This window comes from Chelon labrosus, assembly GCF_963514085.1.
Source record: "Chelon labrosus genome assembly, chromosome: 6".
NCBI lineage: Eukaryota > Metazoa > Chordata > Actinopteri > Mugiliformes > Mugilidae > Chelon > Chelon labrosus.
Genome location: NC_140342.1, coordinates 6,586,994 through 6,605,670, shown reverse-complemented (window position 1 = coordinate 6,605,670; position 18,677 = coordinate 6,586,994). Strand labels below are relative to the sequence as shown.

The 18,677-nt window shown below is 41.4% G+C and overlaps 3 protein-coding genes across 5 annotated transcripts; 1 reads left to right on the top strand and 2 right to left on the bottom strand.

The window, feature by feature from the left end:
• Window positions 1–5,617: 5,617 nt before the first annotated feature.
• Window positions 5,618–8,298, top strand: mul3 (mitochondrial E3 ubiquitin protein ligase 3). 2 transcript variants are annotated; one of them, XM_084547034.1, is made up of 5 exons: window positions 5,618–6,219; window positions 6,368–6,492; window positions 6,570–6,657; window positions 6,745–6,865; window positions 6,939–8,298. In XM_084547034.1, the coding sequence occupies exons 2-5, from the start codon at window positions 6,376–6,378 to the stop codon at window positions 7,423–7,425; spliced, it is 813 nt and encodes a 270-aa protein (XP_084403160.1). In that variant the 5' UTR covers window positions 5,618–6,219; window positions 6,368–6,375; the 3' UTR covers window positions 7,426–8,298. The 2 variants fall into 2 exon arrangements, with proteins under 2 accessions (XP_084403160.1, XP_084403161.1); XM_084547035.1 differs by lacking the exon at window positions 5,618–6,219 and having other exon boundaries at window positions 6,305–6,492.
• A 120-nt stretch (window positions 8,299–8,418) lies between these two features.
• eif2b5 (eukaryotic translation initiation factor 2B, subunit 5 epsilon) lies at window positions 8,419–13,357 on the bottom strand. 2 transcript variants are annotated; one of them, XM_084547017.1, is made up of 16 exons: window positions 13,184–13,357; window positions 12,809–12,933; window positions 12,547–12,732; window positions 12,295–12,472; window positions 12,122–12,202; window positions 11,962–12,039; window positions 11,559–11,871; window positions 11,303–11,448; window positions 10,586–10,730; window positions 10,397–10,498; window positions 10,188–10,289; window positions 9,867–9,957; window positions 9,661–9,784; window positions 9,436–9,561; window positions 9,168–9,278; window positions 8,419–8,707 (listed from the first exon to the last, which is right to left on the bottom strand). In XM_084547017.1, exons 1-16 carry the CDS (start codon window positions 13,340–13,342, stop codon window positions 8,645–8,647), a joined length of 2,130 nt encoding a protein of 709 aa, XP_084403143.1. In that variant the 5' UTR covers window positions 13,343–13,357; the 3' UTR covers window positions 8,419–8,644. The 2 variants fall into 2 exon arrangements, with proteins under 2 accessions (XP_084403143.1, XP_084403144.1); XM_084547018.1 differs by lacking the exons at window positions 11,962–12,039; window positions 12,122–12,202.
• Window positions 13,358–13,729: 372 nt separating this feature from the next.
• On the bottom strand, window positions 13,730–18,194 carry LOC311489769 (crystallin J1A-like). The gene is made up of 10 exons (XM_084547030.1): window positions 18,036–18,194; window positions 17,362–17,428; window positions 16,925–17,101; window positions 16,613–16,711; window positions 16,435–16,527; window positions 16,201–16,357; window positions 15,382–15,497; window positions 15,021–15,098; window positions 14,217–14,356; window positions 13,730–14,124 (listed from the first exon to the last, which is right to left on the bottom strand). The coding sequence occupies exons 2-10, from the start codon at window positions 17,426–17,428 to the stop codon at window positions 14,026–14,028; spliced, it is 1,026 nt and encodes a 341-aa protein (XP_084403156.1). The 5' UTR covers window positions 18,036–18,194; the 3' UTR covers window positions 13,730–14,025.
• Between the last annotated feature and the right edge of the window lie 483 nt (window positions 18,195–18,677).

Here is an 18,677-nt window from a genome sequence, read left to right as displayed (position 1 = left end):
TCCAACCTGCAAAAAGCAGCATCTTGTTGTGACCTCGATGTCATATTCCACATGTATATGAATTGTTGAATATGAATATATATGAATTCCAGTCGAGTGTGGCATTGGTTCCGACTGATAACCTGATGCACAAGCTGGGATAGGCCCCATACCTCCATAACCTACTACAGGGTAAAGGACATGGCTAATAGATGGATTGATGGCACTGGCACATTTGCTGAAGTAAACAACAGAAACTGTTCCCTTGGCTTTAATGGGTTTCAGGTGGAAGAACATATAGACATTAAGATGAACCGTCTAGGTACAAGCAATAAACATCAGTCTCTTTCAGTTGGTTCCCAGATGTCATAGCTGACACTCTGCTCCAAGATAAGATAGTGCTACTGTATATAGGTAAGAATGGTGCATAGTGCCGATATCTATGTGAAAGTGGTTGAAGCACACATGTGGAGAATCCAGCTCATAATTTATCAGGAGCATGGTGACAAGACTTAACATTGCTCTCTTGAATTTCCTGTGAACGGTGAACACAATATGAGGTGATAACACGCAGTGTGTGTGTGTGTGTTTGTCACTGGTCAGAAGGCCGCTATGTCGTCATGCGCTCATGAGTCTGTGTGCACGGTGTGAAGAAATTAGAATTATGCCAATCATTTCCAGCCACGAGGAGTACACATTGCTGTACACAGAAGCAGGCTTTGTTTTGGATGCGCAGGCTCCTGCAGTGGCACCATGTGCTTTGGCATACATCGTAGCATGTGCTTTACTGGCCTGGTTTTGCTGTCAGTGGGCGGCTCAGCGAGGATTTTGAAAGCTTTGAAGGATGTCAGAATAACCTTCCTCTGGAATAAAAGTCAAATGTTTGGGCTTTTGACTTGTGCGAGGCAATTCTTGTGGAATTTCAGGAGAGGCAAAACTTATCTTTCCATTTTAGGGCTCTTCCATTAAGGAGGCAGAATTAAGAACACATTTCTCATAAACACTATCTCGTAAAGATGATCTTTGCTTCCTTGGTCAAAGGTCTCATTTTGTACCTAAAAGAATAAATGTACAGTTTACCATCTGCTTTTGTCTTGAACTCCCTGTAAAATGAGCATCCTAGATATATGTGCTATTAGGCAATCAAACAACATCTTCTGCAAAATCTAAACTTCCAAAACAGTGTGAAGTATGATGCAAATCAGATACAGTTAGTTCAATAAAGGATTAATTGCTCAAAATGAATATGGGAATTATTTTATTGAAGTATCTGCTGCGTAAATTATTGCCTTTAACACACAACACCCAAGCAACCTTTGGGTTTCACCAAGAGTCTGAATCAACCCACATTACGAGCTGTCAGTCAGCACCCTAGATATGTTAACAGACAGAGTGATGGTAATTACAAAGATGCATCGAACCCATTAAGGTGAAATGAAGCTCAGACAGTTGAAATCATCTTCCCAGCGGGGAAACCAAAAGCAGCATAAATCCGTTAGTGGGTGCACAGTGCATTTATGCCTGACGAGACCGGTCATAAATCCTCGGAAAACACTGAGACGTGGAGTGTTGCTTTGTTTCATCAACCACGCAATCACAAAATTGTCACTTGAACAGCTCTGAATATTGTTTTCACTATTATCTTGTGAGTTTTCTATTAGTCTGTTTCTTCATTCATCATTTAAAATGATAATCAGATGGTAAACTGCACATTTATTCTTTCACGTACAAAATGAGACCTTGGACCAAGGAAGCAAAGATCAACTTTATGAGAAATGTGTTCTTAATTCTGTGACACAGAGGCAAAAAAACACTACTGTCAACTGTAAATGAGTGGTAAATATTTAGTATTATATTACATATTTTTCCATCCGTCTATTAGCCACATCCTCTACCCCTGTGGTAGATCGTGGAAGTGGGGTCTATCCAAGTTTGTGCATCAGGTTGTCAATCAGTACCAAGTAAACAATGAAGTACCCTCAGCTGGAACTCATTACAATTCATATACATGTAGAAAATGACATTGGGGTCACAGCAAGATGTTGCTTTTTTCAAGAGGTCATGAGCAATGACAGTTAAATCTTTAACATCGTTTTATTTTTGGTTTGAGAGGAGCATATTGAAGTAGTGTGTAAATAAGGCCCTTGTAGCTAATTGGTTGATTATGTTTAGATTTGAATCTCAGCAGAGATTAAATGTTTCAGGGTCAGTTTTTATCTGTCTTAACATCTCAGACATTCATTGTCCCAAGATGATGACACTTCTCTGGGGATCCCCATGACTTTTGCTCTAGTGCACCCATTGTGGTTTCAATTAATCATTTACTGTCTGTAACACTGCCTGACTGGAAAACTTCTGTGTGAGGACTGAACAATGAAACAGGACTAAATGGATAAAATTACTGGAACAGCCATCTTTTGACTGGAACCATCCTAACAAAAATAACCTGTATCTCCTCTCTTGAATGATTCAAAGATCCAGTCACCCACACCCATTTAACTCCAACTGCGGCTTAGACAGCCTACAGACATGTAACTCAAAGCATCACTGAGCTCACAGAGCTGCAAGCGTGGCCGGCGGATTAAAAAATACCAAATATCACATGTACAGAGCCTGTCTGACTATTTGAAATAGCAGGGAATGAATACAGTGGAATAGCGCAGCATAAACAATCAGGCCTGTTGCTAGGAAGCGGTGTGTCTTCTGTCTGCTCTCACTCACCAGCGAGAGGAAAGGCCAAAGGGTGTGTGCAACTTTAACACAAATATCAGAGGATTTAGAGCAGTTTTTTAAGAAACGTTGAAAAGAATAACTTGTCATTAGCCAGAGAAGAGATTCTGACACGCCTTTCATTTTGTCCTGGTTTAATGCAGTATTTTGCAACAGTCAACCAGCCAGGTAACTTATTGCTCTATGTGTCTGCAACGCCATCAGAGAGCAGCAACGGCAAGGTTGCATATGTTTGATTGAAAGATGTTCCAACAATAAGCAAATTTACGTCATTACTTTGAAATGAATGAGATTTTTGCTTTCAGCCAGCAGCCAAGGACGGACATGCTGAAGAGGAATGAAGAAACAGCTGAACTAAGATGAGCATTACGTACAATAAAGGGACAAAAGAAGCTACTAAAGAAAGACTCTTCTCTTCTCCCATTAAAGATTTGTCTCTGTTTTCTGTGTAATTCAATTGACCCACAGAGACATGCTTCACAATAATCTGTTCCCAGCAGGGCTGATACACATTCGGTTTTAGCAACTTCTTTCACAGATTGGACAAAGAAAAAAAAAAAAAAAAAGTCTGGAAACAATGGGTGAAGATAGCATACAAATGACATGAAAAAATACGACCGCACATTTAAAACAGGCGTGAATTCACAGTCAGTTTCTGTTTGCCAAGAGAACATAGCCCGCTATTCAGCACACAGAGAGAGGCAGACAAAAAAAGGAAGCTGGCAAACGCCCGTGACACGCTTTACTTCATGGCTCTTGAGTGTATTACATAGGTCGCCACTGATCAGCGCAAGTGACACGCAATCAGAGGATTAGCTGCTGCAGAGGTGAGTGTACTCTGGACCTCGCCAGGGGCCACAAGGTAAATCTGAGAGACCATGAGATGATTAACAGGTTGGGAAAACCGAAAAACAAAATTCCGCCACACAAATGTATTTGTCTTTTTTGGTACTTTTATTTCCCCTCTCTCGTGAAATACTGAACAAGCACGTTGCAGGCACATAGACATCATATGCACACGGTGTGGCCATAAATGCATCATGATTCAGCCTGCGAATCATAACTGCCACGACCCCACCCTTCAGATTGGCAGCATTCATCAGTGTCACGCCACGGTTACAAGTAGCAGTCAATATTTTAAACTGTCTTCTCAGCAGTTTGGTTCTTTCCCTGAGACAAAGAGCAAACATTTATACAAAGCACTATATCTGTGGGATGGATGGCCATGAGAAGTGAATAGTTCACTCAGTAGTTCATTTCTGATTGATCTGACACATTCTTATCTCCCAACTTATTGCTTTGTTCTTGCATACGTGCAACAACTCATTCTATGGATTATTGTGAGGCTTTTGTCCATGTTTTCTCTCTCTTACCATGATGAATTTTATTTCTATGTTTTATAAATATATACATATAGGACTATACTGCATGACGTCTTCAAAAGCTGGCAATTGATTGCTGCCATCTATAGTGTTCAGATGACCTTGAACATAACCAAATGCCACCTATAAATGTCCCGTCACCCTCACTCTTGTATTATGTGAAACCTATCTCTGTGCGTATAGTTTTCTAGTCTTTCCCTACATTCTCTCCTGTTTCATCTAGTTCTGTAGAGTCTCTCTAGACTCTACCCTCTACCTCAAGCAGATGCCCCACTCCCCATATGAGTTGGTTTCATGATTCTTCCTAAAGGGAGTTTTTCATTGCCACCATCATCTTAGAGGTTGGTCTTGGGGTTTTGAGACTGTTTTCACTTTTTATTGTTTTTGACGCTGTATAAATAAATTGAAGTGAATCAAAATGAATGAAATGATTCTAATAATCCTAGTCCTAATCCTAGTAAGTCTAGACTCACTGTTGTATGTGTTGTCAGTCTGTATAACCCAGTGACAAACTGTATGCACACCCAGTGATATTTTGCTCTCTAAATAAACTTTTAAACCATACACTGCTCAAACACTTTGAAAACACATCAGATCTCAATAGGGAAAAAAATCATGCTGTGTATTTTTACTGATATGCACTGGGTAATGTGGAAAGATGCCACATCATTTGATGGAAATTAAAATTATCAGCCCACTGAGGGCTGAATCAAAGACATCCCGAAAATCAATGTAAATAAAGTATGTGGCACTCTTGCAACTCAAAATGGCACTCTGTAGTTTGTATGGGCCCCGCTTGCATGTATGCATGCCTGACAAAGTCAGGACATGCTCCTAATGAGACGACCAATAGATATCTACTCCCAGATCTGGATCGGGGCATCACTGAGCGCCTGGACAGTCTGAGCTGCAGCGTCAGAGGGACCGAAACATAATATTCCTGAGGTGTTCTACTGGATTTACTACTATTAGATACTCTCACTCCATGAAGCCGGGCATTATCGGGACCCAATGCACCAGCGCAGGACAACGGGTCCAAGGATTTCATCCCGATACCTAATGGCAGTAAGGGTGTTGTTGTCTAGTCTGTACAGATCTGCATAGCCCTCTATCGATAAGCCACCAAACCAGTCATCCTGAACCTGCCCTCATCTGTGAAAAGCACAGGGAGTCAGTGGCGGACCTGCCAATTCATAGTGTACAAATGCCAATTGAGCTCCACGATGCTAGGCAGTGGACACAGGGCCCACGAGAGGACGACGGTCCCTCAGACCACCCTTATTGAAGTCTGTTACTGATTGTTTGGTCAGAGACATTCACACCAGTGGCCTGCTGGGGCTCATTTTGTAGGGCTCTGCCAATGCTCATCCTGTCCCTCCTTGCATGAAGGAGCAGAACTGCCTATCTCCTGAAATCTCCTCCATGCTCCTGAGACTGCGCTGGGAGACACAGCAAATCTTCTGGCAATGACACATATTGATGTGTCATCTGGGAGGAGTTGGACTACCCGTGCAACCTCTGTAGGGTCCAGGTATCACCTCTTGCTACCAGTAGTAACACTGACCCTAGCCAAAATGCAAAACTAGTGAAAATATCACCTGTAAAACCTTTCCTGTTTTTGTTTTGGGTTGTCTCATTGTCACCTCTCTAGTACACCTGTGGTTAATTTTATTAACACCAAAGCAGCTGAAACTGATTAACAACCCTCTGCTACTTAACTGAGCAGATTCATAGCCCAGAAGTTTAATTGACTTGATGCTTTACTCTGATTAATAAGTGTTCCTATATGTTTAGGTGAAGACGAGGCAAACAAGAGCTTTGATTTGTGGGTAAGACATTGACACATCTTGACATTTTTCTGTCAGAATTATGTGAGGAAAATCATAAACAAATGACTTAATAAATCTAATGATATTTGCAGTCTCATGCATTATGCTCAAATCAACTTTGCATTGCTGCCACCTAGTGGTCAAAAACCGCAAACGCAGCATGCTGCTTAGATCCTATTGGTTGACGGAATGTGACGGAACTTGTCGAACAAGGAAATAAATCCAAGGTGGACAGAAGCTTTTGTTTTCGGTTTAGGTGGCTAGGTATGTGTGTTAGCTTTGCTTGGCACTTTTAACAGGTACGTCTTGCTCCACTTCTCTCTTCTCGATAATATCATATAATATGTAATGAGAAAGTTATAAAGACAACTTATACACTTATACGTGTGTAGTTTACTGTAACCTGTGGTGACCAGTCAGTGTATTGAAGAAGGTTTCTCTTCGCAGACACAGACATGAGTGACTTCCCTGTAAACCCTCTGGTTTTGATTGGTGTCGGGTCCAGCTTTGCCTTCTCTGGCCTGTTTTATCACTTATACAAAGAGAAGAAGAAAGAGTTAACAAAACTGAAGGCGAGTGTTCCCATAATCCTTTTTTATGCCGCTTTAGTTTTCATGATGATGATTTTAACAATTCTCCTCCACTCTAGGCAATACCCATTTTTAAACCTGATCAACATTTGGTCAAAGTACTGAGAGCATCTCCCCACAAGCGACTCCAGTATGTTGCTGTTGAAGGTATAAAGATATTATTAATGACAACATCTGAGTGAATGTGTGAGGAGGATTTTAAGAAGTCTTAGTTTCCTTCATGTCTGTTTTGAGGTGTGGTCCAGGCAGACGGGGAGCCTCTGTCCAGCCGGTTTGTCCCACGATGCTTCGGTGTGATCCAGAAGTTAGCAGTGGAGGAGCACTGGAAACACTGGAACATGGTCACCAAGACATGGTAGATACTGCTGAAGATACACAAAAATGTCTATTTATCAGTCTACTCGTGTTAATAGCACTTATTCTTTCAGGAACTCTCGGACCATGAACCGAACTGAGACCAGCAACTCTGTGCCCTTTAGTCTGGTCAGCCCCGAAGCCTACATCTCTGACTTGTCTGTGAAGGTGCACAACCCTCTGGAGGCCTCTGGGTGGTTCCTGGAGAGGGTTTATTACAAAGTGAAACATGCCGAGGAGGGCTTGGTGAACGTAGTGCTGCAAAGCATGACTGGTGAGAAACCGGTAGCAATAGAGGAGAGCGAGGAGCTGCTGCGTGAGGGGAGCACCATGACGGGATTCGGGGAGGTGGTGCTGGAGGGAGGCATGGTGATGAGGCTGCAGGCCCCGAGAGACGGCCGCAAGTACATCCTGGTACCCACTGATCACAGGAGCTTCATCGACAGACACGAGTCATCAGCACGCCTGTGGAAGTCACTGACTGCTATTACAGGGTTCACAGGGGCTTATCTTCTAGCCAGTGTCATTTCCAATTTAGTAAGAAAAGAGGATGACAGATAGCAGTATAGACCAGGGGATCCTGGACCCTGCAGACCCTGCACCTGAGAGTGTTCTCACACTCTCAGGTGTTTTGTCACCTGTGGAGATTTAGTAGCACAGTGACGTTAATGCAGTTCCTTCAACTGTTTTGATTATTTTCTCTGCTCAGATGCTACATCTCATCATGTCACACGGTGAATTAAAGCCTTTTCTTCAATGACTGTAAGGGAAAAAAACATACACATTTATGAAAACACATACTTAGAGATAAGTTAACCAAACACAAATTAAAATGTAATAAAACCTGAAAAACACAAACACATATAAGAAATTAAATTTAAAAAAAAAAATTGAAAGTCAATTCCAAAGACAAAACCCCACACCTATTATACAATGCATACACCATTGTGTTTTCTAAATTGTTGTTGTGTTTGATATTTTGCACCTCTGGACCACTTCAGATGCTAGTTCATTTTTCTTCTTCAGTCAGTCTAATGTGATAAAGACCTGTATACATGTCAAACCATTATGAATGCAACTTGAAACTCGATCATGTATCTTTTATGTTGTCAATGAGTTCATCTTCAGTGTCAGGGTCACATGAAACAACTCAGGCTTCTTTGACAAATAACTTCAGGAATCATGAATTCTGCGCTGCTTTATCAAGGGACCATGTAATGAAAGTAAATCAGTTTAAACAAGATTATATGGTTATAAATGTGAATCATACCCTAAATGTTGATTCTTCATTGTAATTATGCATAATAAAATAATTTTCCAGCTGAAACAGAATCACTTGAAATCCAAATTTACTGGGAATAAGACGACAGATTATTTTTATCCTCTTGGATGTTTTTTGTTTTTATGTATTATTTTCAATGTTCAGTGTGTAGGAAAAATATCCACTACACAATCTTTTTTGACAGATGGTGGGTTTTAGACTTCATCAAAGTAGCAGTTTTGATACATTTCATGTTGTAGGGGGGAAAAGTGAGGCAAATACAGACACTTCAATCTGGTCAGTCGGAGGGTCTCCCTTCTTTAATTGCATATTGATGTTTAGATCACACAGTTTTTGCGTGACGTGGCGTCAGGCGCTAAAAATGTATGAGCTTCAACTGTACAGAGCAGATTCTGATGGTTAGCGGAGGCAGAGAGCTGCCGTGGAGGATCAAACAAACAATCCAAATCCCTTTAGTCACAACAGTTTGCAAGTTTTCCACAGATGACTTTGCCCTCATTATTCTCCGTCCTCTTCTGAAGACTCCTCGGCCTCTTCCAACCACTGGATGAACTTCTGAAGCTGTTGGAGAAGAACAAAAACAAGGCGGTCAAAGATTCAGCACTGTTCGTAGCTTTATTGATGCAGAGTGGAGTAAGAGCGAGAGGGGCAGTCGTATTTAGGTGAACAACTGCAGTAAATGTTGAGCAGTTACAAATGTTCAGGTGTGGATCAATGGATCTTACAGCTGAGAGTGTGACACACAGAGCTAAACATTCTACCGTAAAACAAGGCCAGCTGAGAGTACCTTGCTTCTTTTCTAGACAAAATAAAAAGGTTCATATGAATAACTGTTGGTGAGAGATTGTAGAATAATATTCTCAGTAGTTAGATATCACAGACATATTGTAGTATACTTTAGGGATCATTTTAAAACAAGATCTGATGCCCCCCTGTCATTCAAACTACACCATTACTGTATAAATGTGTTTTGTGTAATGAAGCTCTGTGTTCTGTATGATCCACCTCACAGACTACCTACCCCCTGGTTCTTGCGGAGCTGTCTGCTTTTGTCGGTGGTAGCTCCCTGCGAGAACCAGTGCAGAATCATCTCCTCCTCCAGGATCTCCAGCTGGTACATGTTCATCAGGACCTGGGTTACAAGCAACGTCACGTATTCAGCTCCAGAAACTGACTGAACACTTAACCAATATTATATCTTTTCCTCTGAGATCATTTTGACGGCCTTCACAACAGTGGATGTTGTACCAGACTACTGAGTGTATGCGGTAGCGTTGGTGGATCCTGACCTTGAATATAGCAGCCCAGTGGCTCTCCTGCTCCAAGAAGTGTTCTTCAAAGGCGTACAGGCAGGCTAAATGGTCTTGCGCTCTCTTCACGTAGTTCTTAAACACCGGCGCCCATTTCTTCAATAACTGAGAGCAGGACAAAGAAAAACAAGATGTTTAAGTGATGTAATATGTGTTTGGTTGTTTTTATCTGTCAACAGATAATAAAAATCTGCTCTTATTCACCGGCAGGAGCACAGCGACGTATTGTGAAGTGGTGAGTTCTGAGCCCTGCTGCTGGAAAGGGTACTCCAGCACCACCTTGGTTAAAATCTGCATCACCTCCTTCAGAGTGATATTGTAGGCGTACCTGAAAAAAGGACCGGGCATCAAACTAAGCATCAATCACTTACAAACAGGAGCAAGAGAAGTGTGAGCGAGTTCCTCCTTACTTTAGAGAATTGATCTCGAGCACAAGATTGTCACAGCCGATGTTCTCCTCCAAACCTCTCTGCAGAGTCCCGAGCACCTCCAACTGGAAGACTACACCATGACAATCAAGCAATAAGTCATACAACAAGAAACAGTCTCTGTCATTGTTACTTCAGTGTCACTGAAGTAGGAAATTGATTCATTATTCAGAAATTAACTACTGAAAAAAATCACACAATCTAAGATAGAACTGATCTGTTGTCTGTGTTTTGTTCTTTGTCCAGTAGGGGGCAGTCATACAGTTCCAATGGCAGGTAAGTAAACAACCTGAGCCCTCTCACCTTTGACATCGTCCATCTCAGGAGAGGGAATCACTGGATCGTCGGGGCCATCAGGCTCACTGTCCTCACTGTCACTCTCAGGATCTGGGTTCAACACCAAACCTGGCCAACACAAAACAAATAAACCACAGACCATAGCGTCACAAGAAATGTCCCCTTTACACATTTTTTGATAAAAGTTAAGACGGACAGACCAACTACTGTCCTACCCCAGAGACACTGCGACAGCTCTTCATCCTCTGTGTCGTCCAGACAGCTGGCCTTCCAGATGTAGCCTTTTCCGTCTGCTCCAACTTCTGCTGGGTTAAAAACTAGAAAACAGAAGAAAAAGCAACTGAGTCACCACCGGAAACAAGTTTGATCCCATACGAATTCATCGGTACACAGCTAATACACACCTTTCTGTTTGGTTTTGTCTTTGCTTTGACCGACCTCAGCGTCGTCACTGAGGAATTCATCATCATCATCCTCTTCCTCCTCGTCTGGATGGTGCATTGACACCACGGTGCCTTCTGGTAAATTGACGTTTGGTCCAATCACCACCTTGAAAACAATCCATAGACAAATGAAAACCTGCAGATAATTTATTATATCTGGTGCCATTGTTCAAATCTGTATCAGTCATTTCCCACATGAAACAAGTGTCACATTTACAGTGTATCATCAAATATCTGGGTAGTCCAGCCACGGACACAAAACTGTCATCTACTGGAAAATTACTGTGTAATGGTATTTTTCCAATATGCCTTCAAAATGTTATTTTGTCAATTTTTTATAAACTTTTATAAAACTACTGACAATGAGGTGTAAACCAGCTGCAGTCAACTGATCCTGAGTAGATTCACCTGAAAGCATCCCTCATTACGTAATATAGTGAGGTATTACCTATGTGCAGAATTACTTCTCGATTAGGTGTAGTGACTTTTTGGAGTCTCCACTGGCTGTCTGGCAACTGCACAGTGACATAAACACTCCAGGAAGCCACTGAACACAGCTTAGTAGATAGGGAGCTTTATATTTCGAGTCATTCTGCCACCATACTCACAGTAATATCACTTTGTGTTGTGCAGTGTCATTGACAATAATCATAAGATTATAATACATGTGTAACTTACATTATATGCAAGGACACACTGTTTATTAAGAGTCACGCCCTCCTTGACCTCAGCATTGTCGCAGACCACAGACTGGTTGATCACCACATTATTGGCAATGTGAACATTGTTCCAGATGTAGGCATGGTCGAGGTTTACATTGTCACCTGTTGCAATAAAGAGAAATGTTAACTATGTTTCTATAACACCTTATTTACCATCTCCCACTTTCAAACATATACAACTTAGCTCGTATACAGCCTGACACTGAGCTCACCTATGGTGCAGTTGTTACCAATGACACTGTTGGAGATGTAGCAGTTAGCACCAATGCTGGTGTCACAGCCGATGAGAACGTTCTCCTCCATCTGGCTGCCGTGGCCCAAGCTGACTCCTGATCCCCGGTAGACATTGTGGCGAGAGTACGTGCAGCTTTGCCCGTCCTGATCCGCAAAGTTGGCTTCCGGGGTGAGGGGGTAGACCCACCGCCGCACGAGATCCGACGACACAGAATCATACATGAGCAAGTTGGATATTCGGACACCGTAACCATCCTTGGTAACGTGCATGTGGATCTGATTGCCTAGGATCTAAACGCAGAGAATGAATTATAGTAAGAACTGCACAAGTTGGCAAATATAGCATTAACATAATCCACATTTCTAAATCTACAATAGTACCTCTTCATTGACCAAAATCCCTCTGACAAAGTCATCCCTAGTTTGATAGTCAAAATTGTCAGTGAAGAGCTCAGCAACCTGAAAGAAATGAGACCAAAAAAATTTAACAGCAGTCAACAACAGTGAGTTCAATGTTTCCTGTGTGTGTATTGAAATATACCTGTGGGGAGCAGATACTGATGTGGCAGTCCAGGAGGTCGTGTCTGATTTCAAACTCATCACTTCCACTGTGAAAAATGTTCTGCAAAACACGAACAGGAGCAGCTATCATCAGTCTGTCAAACCCTAAATGTGTTTAAGATGTGATGAACTGTCATCGAAACGAGCGGTTACCATAGGAAACTGTAGCTTCTTTAGCCCTTGTGTCTTCTGGTAGTGTAAAATCTGCTGACTCTTGCTGTCCATGGCTACGATCACGTCATCTTCCTCACAGCGTGACCTGTGTCCTGGCGACGATTCCTTAAAGATCATGGTCATTACCGAGATGTTCTTCTCCATCTTTCGTCGATGCCTAGAAACGGGGATCACTTACATCATCAAACAGCCTTCCCTAGGTTTAAATTAGCACGTGAGAAGATCTCTTACCTGTGTTCTTGTAAAGCCTGACTGACGTCAATATTAGATACCACATCTCCGTAAACTAACACAAAGTCATTGCGCACAAGGGACTTTGCATCAACATCCCTCAGCACATCCCCGAGGGAGCGGTACAAGTCGGAGGTGATGATGTGGACTGTGTTTGGAGAGGTGGGTCGACACCACTTTGACTTCCTGTCACACACAATGTCAGGTTAAGATTTTGCAACTACACAGAAGAAGCTAAACACACAGCGCTGGTGAAACTCACAGTAGGTGTGCCTTGATTTTACTGGCCATCCAGCAGCAGAAGACAAATGTTTCCTGCACCCCGGTGGAAGTGAGGAACTCCAGGGTGTAGTCGATCATGGCAACATTTCCCAGCGGCAGCAGTGCCTGTCATCAGTGAAAATGTGACAGATGACGTTAGTGGTCTGAGGGAAGTCACTGAACTATCTCTGGTCTCATATTCTCACATACGAATCAGTGGTAAACTAAACAGACACGGTATTCACGTGCTTATATATAGCTTGTTCCTTTACGTTCACGAGTTATCACTAGAGTCACTTCAGTCCTGTCACTGTTTACAGCATGTTCAGCTAGTTGGCTAGCCTTAGCATCCCAGCTAGCTTAGCCCGCTTCCTACCCGTGGCTGGTCTTTGGTCACCGGGAAAAACCTCCGGTTGAAGCTGTCAGCTACTAAAATGGCCTGCAGCGGCGGCTCCTCTTCCTCCTGCTCGCCTGCGCCCTTTCTGCCCGAAAAGCCGGAGCCCGAACGACTCTGTTTTCCCCCTTTACCGGCCATGTTTGTCTCCTAGGTGCACGGCTCTGTCGTCAGAAACAGCTACGGTGTCTGCGGGGGGACAATTGTTGTCGAAGTGCAGCGAATATTCGTTCAAAGCAGAGGGTAAGTGCGTGAATGAATATTTAACTCATTTTTCTTTCTTTTATTTTTCACATTACAGTACACATTATTATCACATATAATAATGCGTACTAATGATGTATACATTTATATGCTATATATATATATATATATATATGCAGTATGCCACTACTAGATAGATAGATAGATAGATAATTAAGTATTAAAATTAATTATTAACTTATCGACGAAATGGAATTTTGGGCTTCTTGGCTGTCCTCACAACCTCTGTGGTACAAGGGAAACATTTCCTGGGTGAGCTTTGCTATGAATGCACATTCACCGTGCTGTTTTCGGGGTTTGAGCTTTACCGTAAGTAAAAATGAAAGGACAAAGGGTTCTTGATCACACCTTTTTTTTTTTTATTCACTTTACTGCAGTAAATCTCAATCACAGAACATCCGAACCAACATGTGAAACTTTAACAGAGACAAAAACATCCGGCTCCTGCCATTCAAAGGTTTAGACAGGAGCCTTCATTCACTGCTCTGAGAAAGCCCAACAGTTTTTCTTGATGTTCTGGGCCACCTCACGTTTTAAGAACACATCACACTGCCAGAAGACTACTGGTGGTGTTTGCTTATCTTCTTGGCATGCTCCAACACCGAGTCGTATCGCAGGGTTTTGGATGCCCAGGAAGTTGGGATTCCTTCGAGTCCCACCTAGAAGAATTAGAAAAGCACATTAATAAATCATCCACTGTATAGTAATGATATTATATTGATTTTAGTGTTAAATTAGCAGACAGTCACACCTGAGCTCCAAGACACGCTCCAATAAAGGATCCCCTGCTGCAGGTGCATCCCCCGCAGCTCATGGTGTCTCTGATAGCTGTCTCATAGAGCTTGGCTGTCAGGATTCCATGCAGCGCTGCTTGGAACGCACCTGGCAAACCTGAAACAACATCAGCACCAGATGTGAGTGTCATGAAGGCATTTTACTCTGCTACCAGTAATTATTAAAGTGACAGTATCAAACATTTCAGTCCTGGTTGTATGGCAACACTCTAAGTTACTGGTGGTAACAACAAATGTGGTTTAATTCTGCAGGTCACAGTATTCCCAGGCCAGCAAAGCAAACTATTGGTTGTGGTCTTTTTCCATATTTCTGTAGCTGTAATCTGATTTTATACTGCACACAGCCTGTTCCTAGCAGTTCACTGTGGATGCCTCTTATTGTTTCATTAAAAACTGAGCTCGTCTTGTTTTGTGAACACATTTTATCAACAATAGAGAAGTGCTAAACTTAGTGACACTACATTTCCTGTGATTACTCCATAATTAAAGTCAGGTTGTGTTTTGCAAGTTAGATGCTGTTGATGTGAAGCTGCAGCTGGAAGATGTTTGCTTTGCATTAGCACAAATCGTTTAATCCATAAGCTTGTAATAATGCACATTATGAATATTGCAATATTCTGTGGTCAGTAATTGTTGTGTTGTCTAACTCGGCAACAGACAGTGACTTAACAGGCATTTATTTTAATGAAAATCGTCTAGAGTGTCACTTTAAGACTGCACTCTACTGATAAAAGAGGTTAAAAGGAGCTTTGTATAGATACCTCATGTGTTTGGAAACACAGTGGGGATTACCTCCTGCGGAGTCTTGGATAAATTCTCCTTCACCTGATGAATGTGCCCTGAAACCAGGAAGAGTCAAATGTAACAGGACAAGTCATCAGTAATACAAAACATAAATTAGCTTGTTTCTTCAAGATATATAGATACTTTATTTCACAGTTTCGGCAGCAATGTACAGGCATAAATTGAGGAATATAGTATCAGACATCTGTTTTATAACAAACACTAAAACCTTTTCAAGATATAAACTTTCACAGACGAGGAAGGATAAATCCTTTAATCCTGGGTCTCAGTCCCGTGACTTTACCGCAAGGAAGCGACAATGCTGCAGGCCTCACATACCAATGACTGCTTTGTCCAGATCCTGGGGCTGCTTTCTGTTCGGGTCACTGAGCTGATTGAGCACCACATCTAAAGCTTTTGGATCAGGTCCATTCAGGATGAAATGCTCCAAAAACCTGGGAAAATAAATCAGTGTGGAATTTAAATTATATTGGCCCCCATATGCATTTTGATTAGATGTTTGAAATTTAAATGCTTAAACTTGCAGCTAGACATTTAGGGTTTCATTCACCAAACATGAAATACTGAAGCAGCTACGGTTATGTCTGTGAAATTACGACATGGTTGCTTAATACAGAATGGTACAACTGTGCAGTGCAACTTTACATTTAAAATTTTATGTTATTTAAAAAAAATAATAATAATAATTCAACAAATGCTTTTTCAGTGAAGTTTTTCTATGTGGGTGCTGGAATTTCCTACCTAACATATCTCTAATTTAAGTGTCTGTCACCACAGATCTTTATTGATATTTATATCATATTTTAAATCCATTTTTTGAACCTTGTTGATGGCATACATTCAAGCAGTAACAGGAAATTTAAAGTTTAGACATCACAATTACATATGTATACACTCCCTCAAGTGAGTTTGTCTCACCATCACAAATGTGGTCTCATGTAAACCTGGACTTGATCAGCTATAAATACATTTGAGTAATTTCTTTTGCAAATATACAGTAGTCCATCAACTGTGCCTTTGCCATACTGAGAAGTATTAGTAGTGATTACTAGCTCGAATTTCCTGTTGTGTGCAAATAAAGGAGTCAACAGAAATAATTAGGAGAAGCCAAGTGGTGTATCTGGCAGATATACTGACCTTGCGGCTGCTAGAGTCTCTGCCACACATGCATCATTGTTCTGGGTGACACGGGTGGCCAGTTCAACCTGTTCCAGCATGTCAGGCTTTCCAGCATAAAAAGCCACAATAGGAGCCATTTTGGCTATTCCATCAATCTGACAGTCATTCTCACAGCCTACAACAAATTCAGCACATTGGTTAGATTTGTTTCAATTCTTAGTGTCAAGCCATGGTTTTGTACAAGAGCGTTACCTGTCTCCTCCTTCCCCGCATCCACATTCTTCAGGAAGCTCTTCAAACTTGCCTGTCTCCACGGTCCCTCGATGGGCAGCTGAGGTCTTGGTCCTGGTGTAATGCAGACGAACAGCACCCATCAGCATCACCTTACTAACTGAGAACAAGCTCATTTATACTGTACTTCCTTTCTTACCTCCTTTCTCCCTGTAGGGATCATTCACAGGCGTGTCGTACTCTGATCCTGGCCCAAAGAATTTCAGTGTGCGCTGCTTCAGATCGTCAACATTTAGACCTGGTCAGAGAGTCAAACTGATTAGAAACAGGAAAACAGGAAGTTACCTGATTATAATAATGAACAGAACCTTATAGGGATACATTCTAGTTCATTTCTCAAAGTGATATCAACCGTGGGTGTAAAGTCTGTAATGAACGACAGCTTTATTTTTTCTAACAAATGCAGACTGAATTGATTTAAAAATTCAATAAGATGAAGATGGCAGCCTACCATCACATTCAGACAGGGACTCCAGCAGGACATATGCCTGGTCTCCGTAGCAGCTCTGCTGGCCCGTCTGCCTCCTGTAGAAAGGGTTGGCAGACTCAGAGCGGAATTCAGGATTTGGATTCTCAGCCAGAATCCCCTGCAACTTTTGGAGATCATACACCCAGTGGAGGGGCTGTGCTGGAGGCAATGGGTCATACAGACAATTTGATTTCAGAACTAGAAGTTATTACAGTTTTTAATAACTAGCTGTGATGATGAAGTCAACAAAAGAATAATTCAACAGTTATGACCTGCAAATCAACCACGAAACTAGCAGTCTGAGCTCAAAACAACAAACTATGAAGTTCAAGAAAACTATTCTTGAAAATGTATCATGGGGGACCTTCTAATTATCACAAAGAAGGGTATATAATATAACAGTATGTTATTTTTATTACCTGCTGCATCTGCAACAGCTGATCCCACAATGGCTCCAATTGCTCTGTTGGCCAGAGCTGAAGTCATCTGTAAAAACATGCAAAGTATTATTAAAATTAAGCAATGTTATTATTTTATTTAGAGCAGAATGGATTAGTCAAATATCTCAAAAGTAATTTGCAACAGTATGATAATGATTAGTAATGCCAAACATATTGTGATTCCAGCTACAATATGAGAGTCCTCTGCTTTTCTCAGACGTAAAATCAGAAATATCTCAGTGTTTTTGACAGCTGAGTCAGTGAAATGATGACTGGCATCATTTTTCATATTAATCGATTATTTATTTATCATATTTTCCAACAGTTTGCATACAAAGGTGACATAAAGTAAACATGAAAGTTCAGGGTCCAACTGACTGACGAGAGGGCCGCTCGATTCCATCTGCACTCTGCTAACTTTCCTTTCTCTAACTTGCTGAACGCAGATTTAATACAACTTCCAAACTGCATATATTTGCTGATAAATGTCTAGACTATACAGTTTGACTGAATGGAGCAAGGCTAATCTTTCTGCTAGTTTTAGCTGCAACAATGCCATTAGCAATCGCTCGGACAGCGGTAGTTATATACTGCAAATTGCTACCTTACGTAAACTAGCTAGTTGTCAGCTAACCAGCGTTGAAAAGTCTGACCTTAGCTTCCAGTTAATGTATTGCCAGGGTGTGCTGTATTGTGTCCCGATCCTTGGCAACTTCTGTAGGTGAACAATATCGATTTTACTGATCCATGAATTTAATACGCTTTAATGTTTGCGTTAGCGTTTTGGCACTGCCCACAAGGAAGTGCCCACATTAACCACGCCCCCTATCTGTTACCAAACATTTTACAACGTCAAACGGGCTATGTAAGAAAGAAAGGCACCGATGTCCTTAAATTCAAAATTTACCATGGTGTAAATAATGTTATGTTATATGTCATCACAATGTTACCGATAAAAATAAACCCAAATTAGCCTTAGAACATGACCAGTGTGACGCATCTAAATCGTATGGCAGACTTTCAACCGTCCATTAAATAATCTTAAAGTTTTATGAATCCACCCAGAGCATGAAGGTTGCAATATAATGTAGATCAGAGAGGGCCATCTACTGGCCGGCAGAGGTAAGTGCTGCAGGCTTTATAGACAGAGCATCAGGTACCATCACAACATAGAAGGTGCTCACCTACATTAAACATCCTTTATGTTTACAGCAAAAAGCAAATTGCTATTTAATTGAGTTAAAAACAAAAACAAAAACAACAAAAAAACAAGAATTTAACCACTATGGAATAAA

Excerpts from the sequence above, each read along its gene's own strand:
- mul3 (XM_084547034.1), top strand. The coding sequence starts at position 6,376 with ATGAGTGACTTCCCTGTAAACCCTCTGGTTTTGATTGGTGTCGGGTCC. Across the intron at positions 6,658-6,744 it reads CCAGTATGTTGCTGTTGAAG|GTGTGGTCCAGGCAGACGGG; the intron begins GTATAAAGATAT and ends GTCTGTTTTGAG. Across the intron at positions 6,866-6,938 it reads AACATGGTCACCAAGACATG|GAACTCTCGGACCATGAACC; the intron begins GTAGATACTGCT and ends TTATTCTTTCAG.
- eif2b5 (XM_084547017.1), bottom strand. The coding sequence starts at position 13,342 with ATGGCCGGTAAAGGGGGAAAACAGAGTCGTTCGGGCTCCGGCTTTTCG. Across the intron at positions 12,733-12,808 it reads AAAATCAAGGCACACCTACT|GAAGTCAAAGTGGTGTCGAC; the intron begins GTGAGTTTCACC and ends TGTGTGTGACAG. Across the intron at positions 9,562-9,660 it reads ACGTCGCTGTGCTCCTGCCG|TTATTGAAGAAATGGGCGCC; the intron begins GTGAATAAGAGC and ends TCCTGCTCTCAG.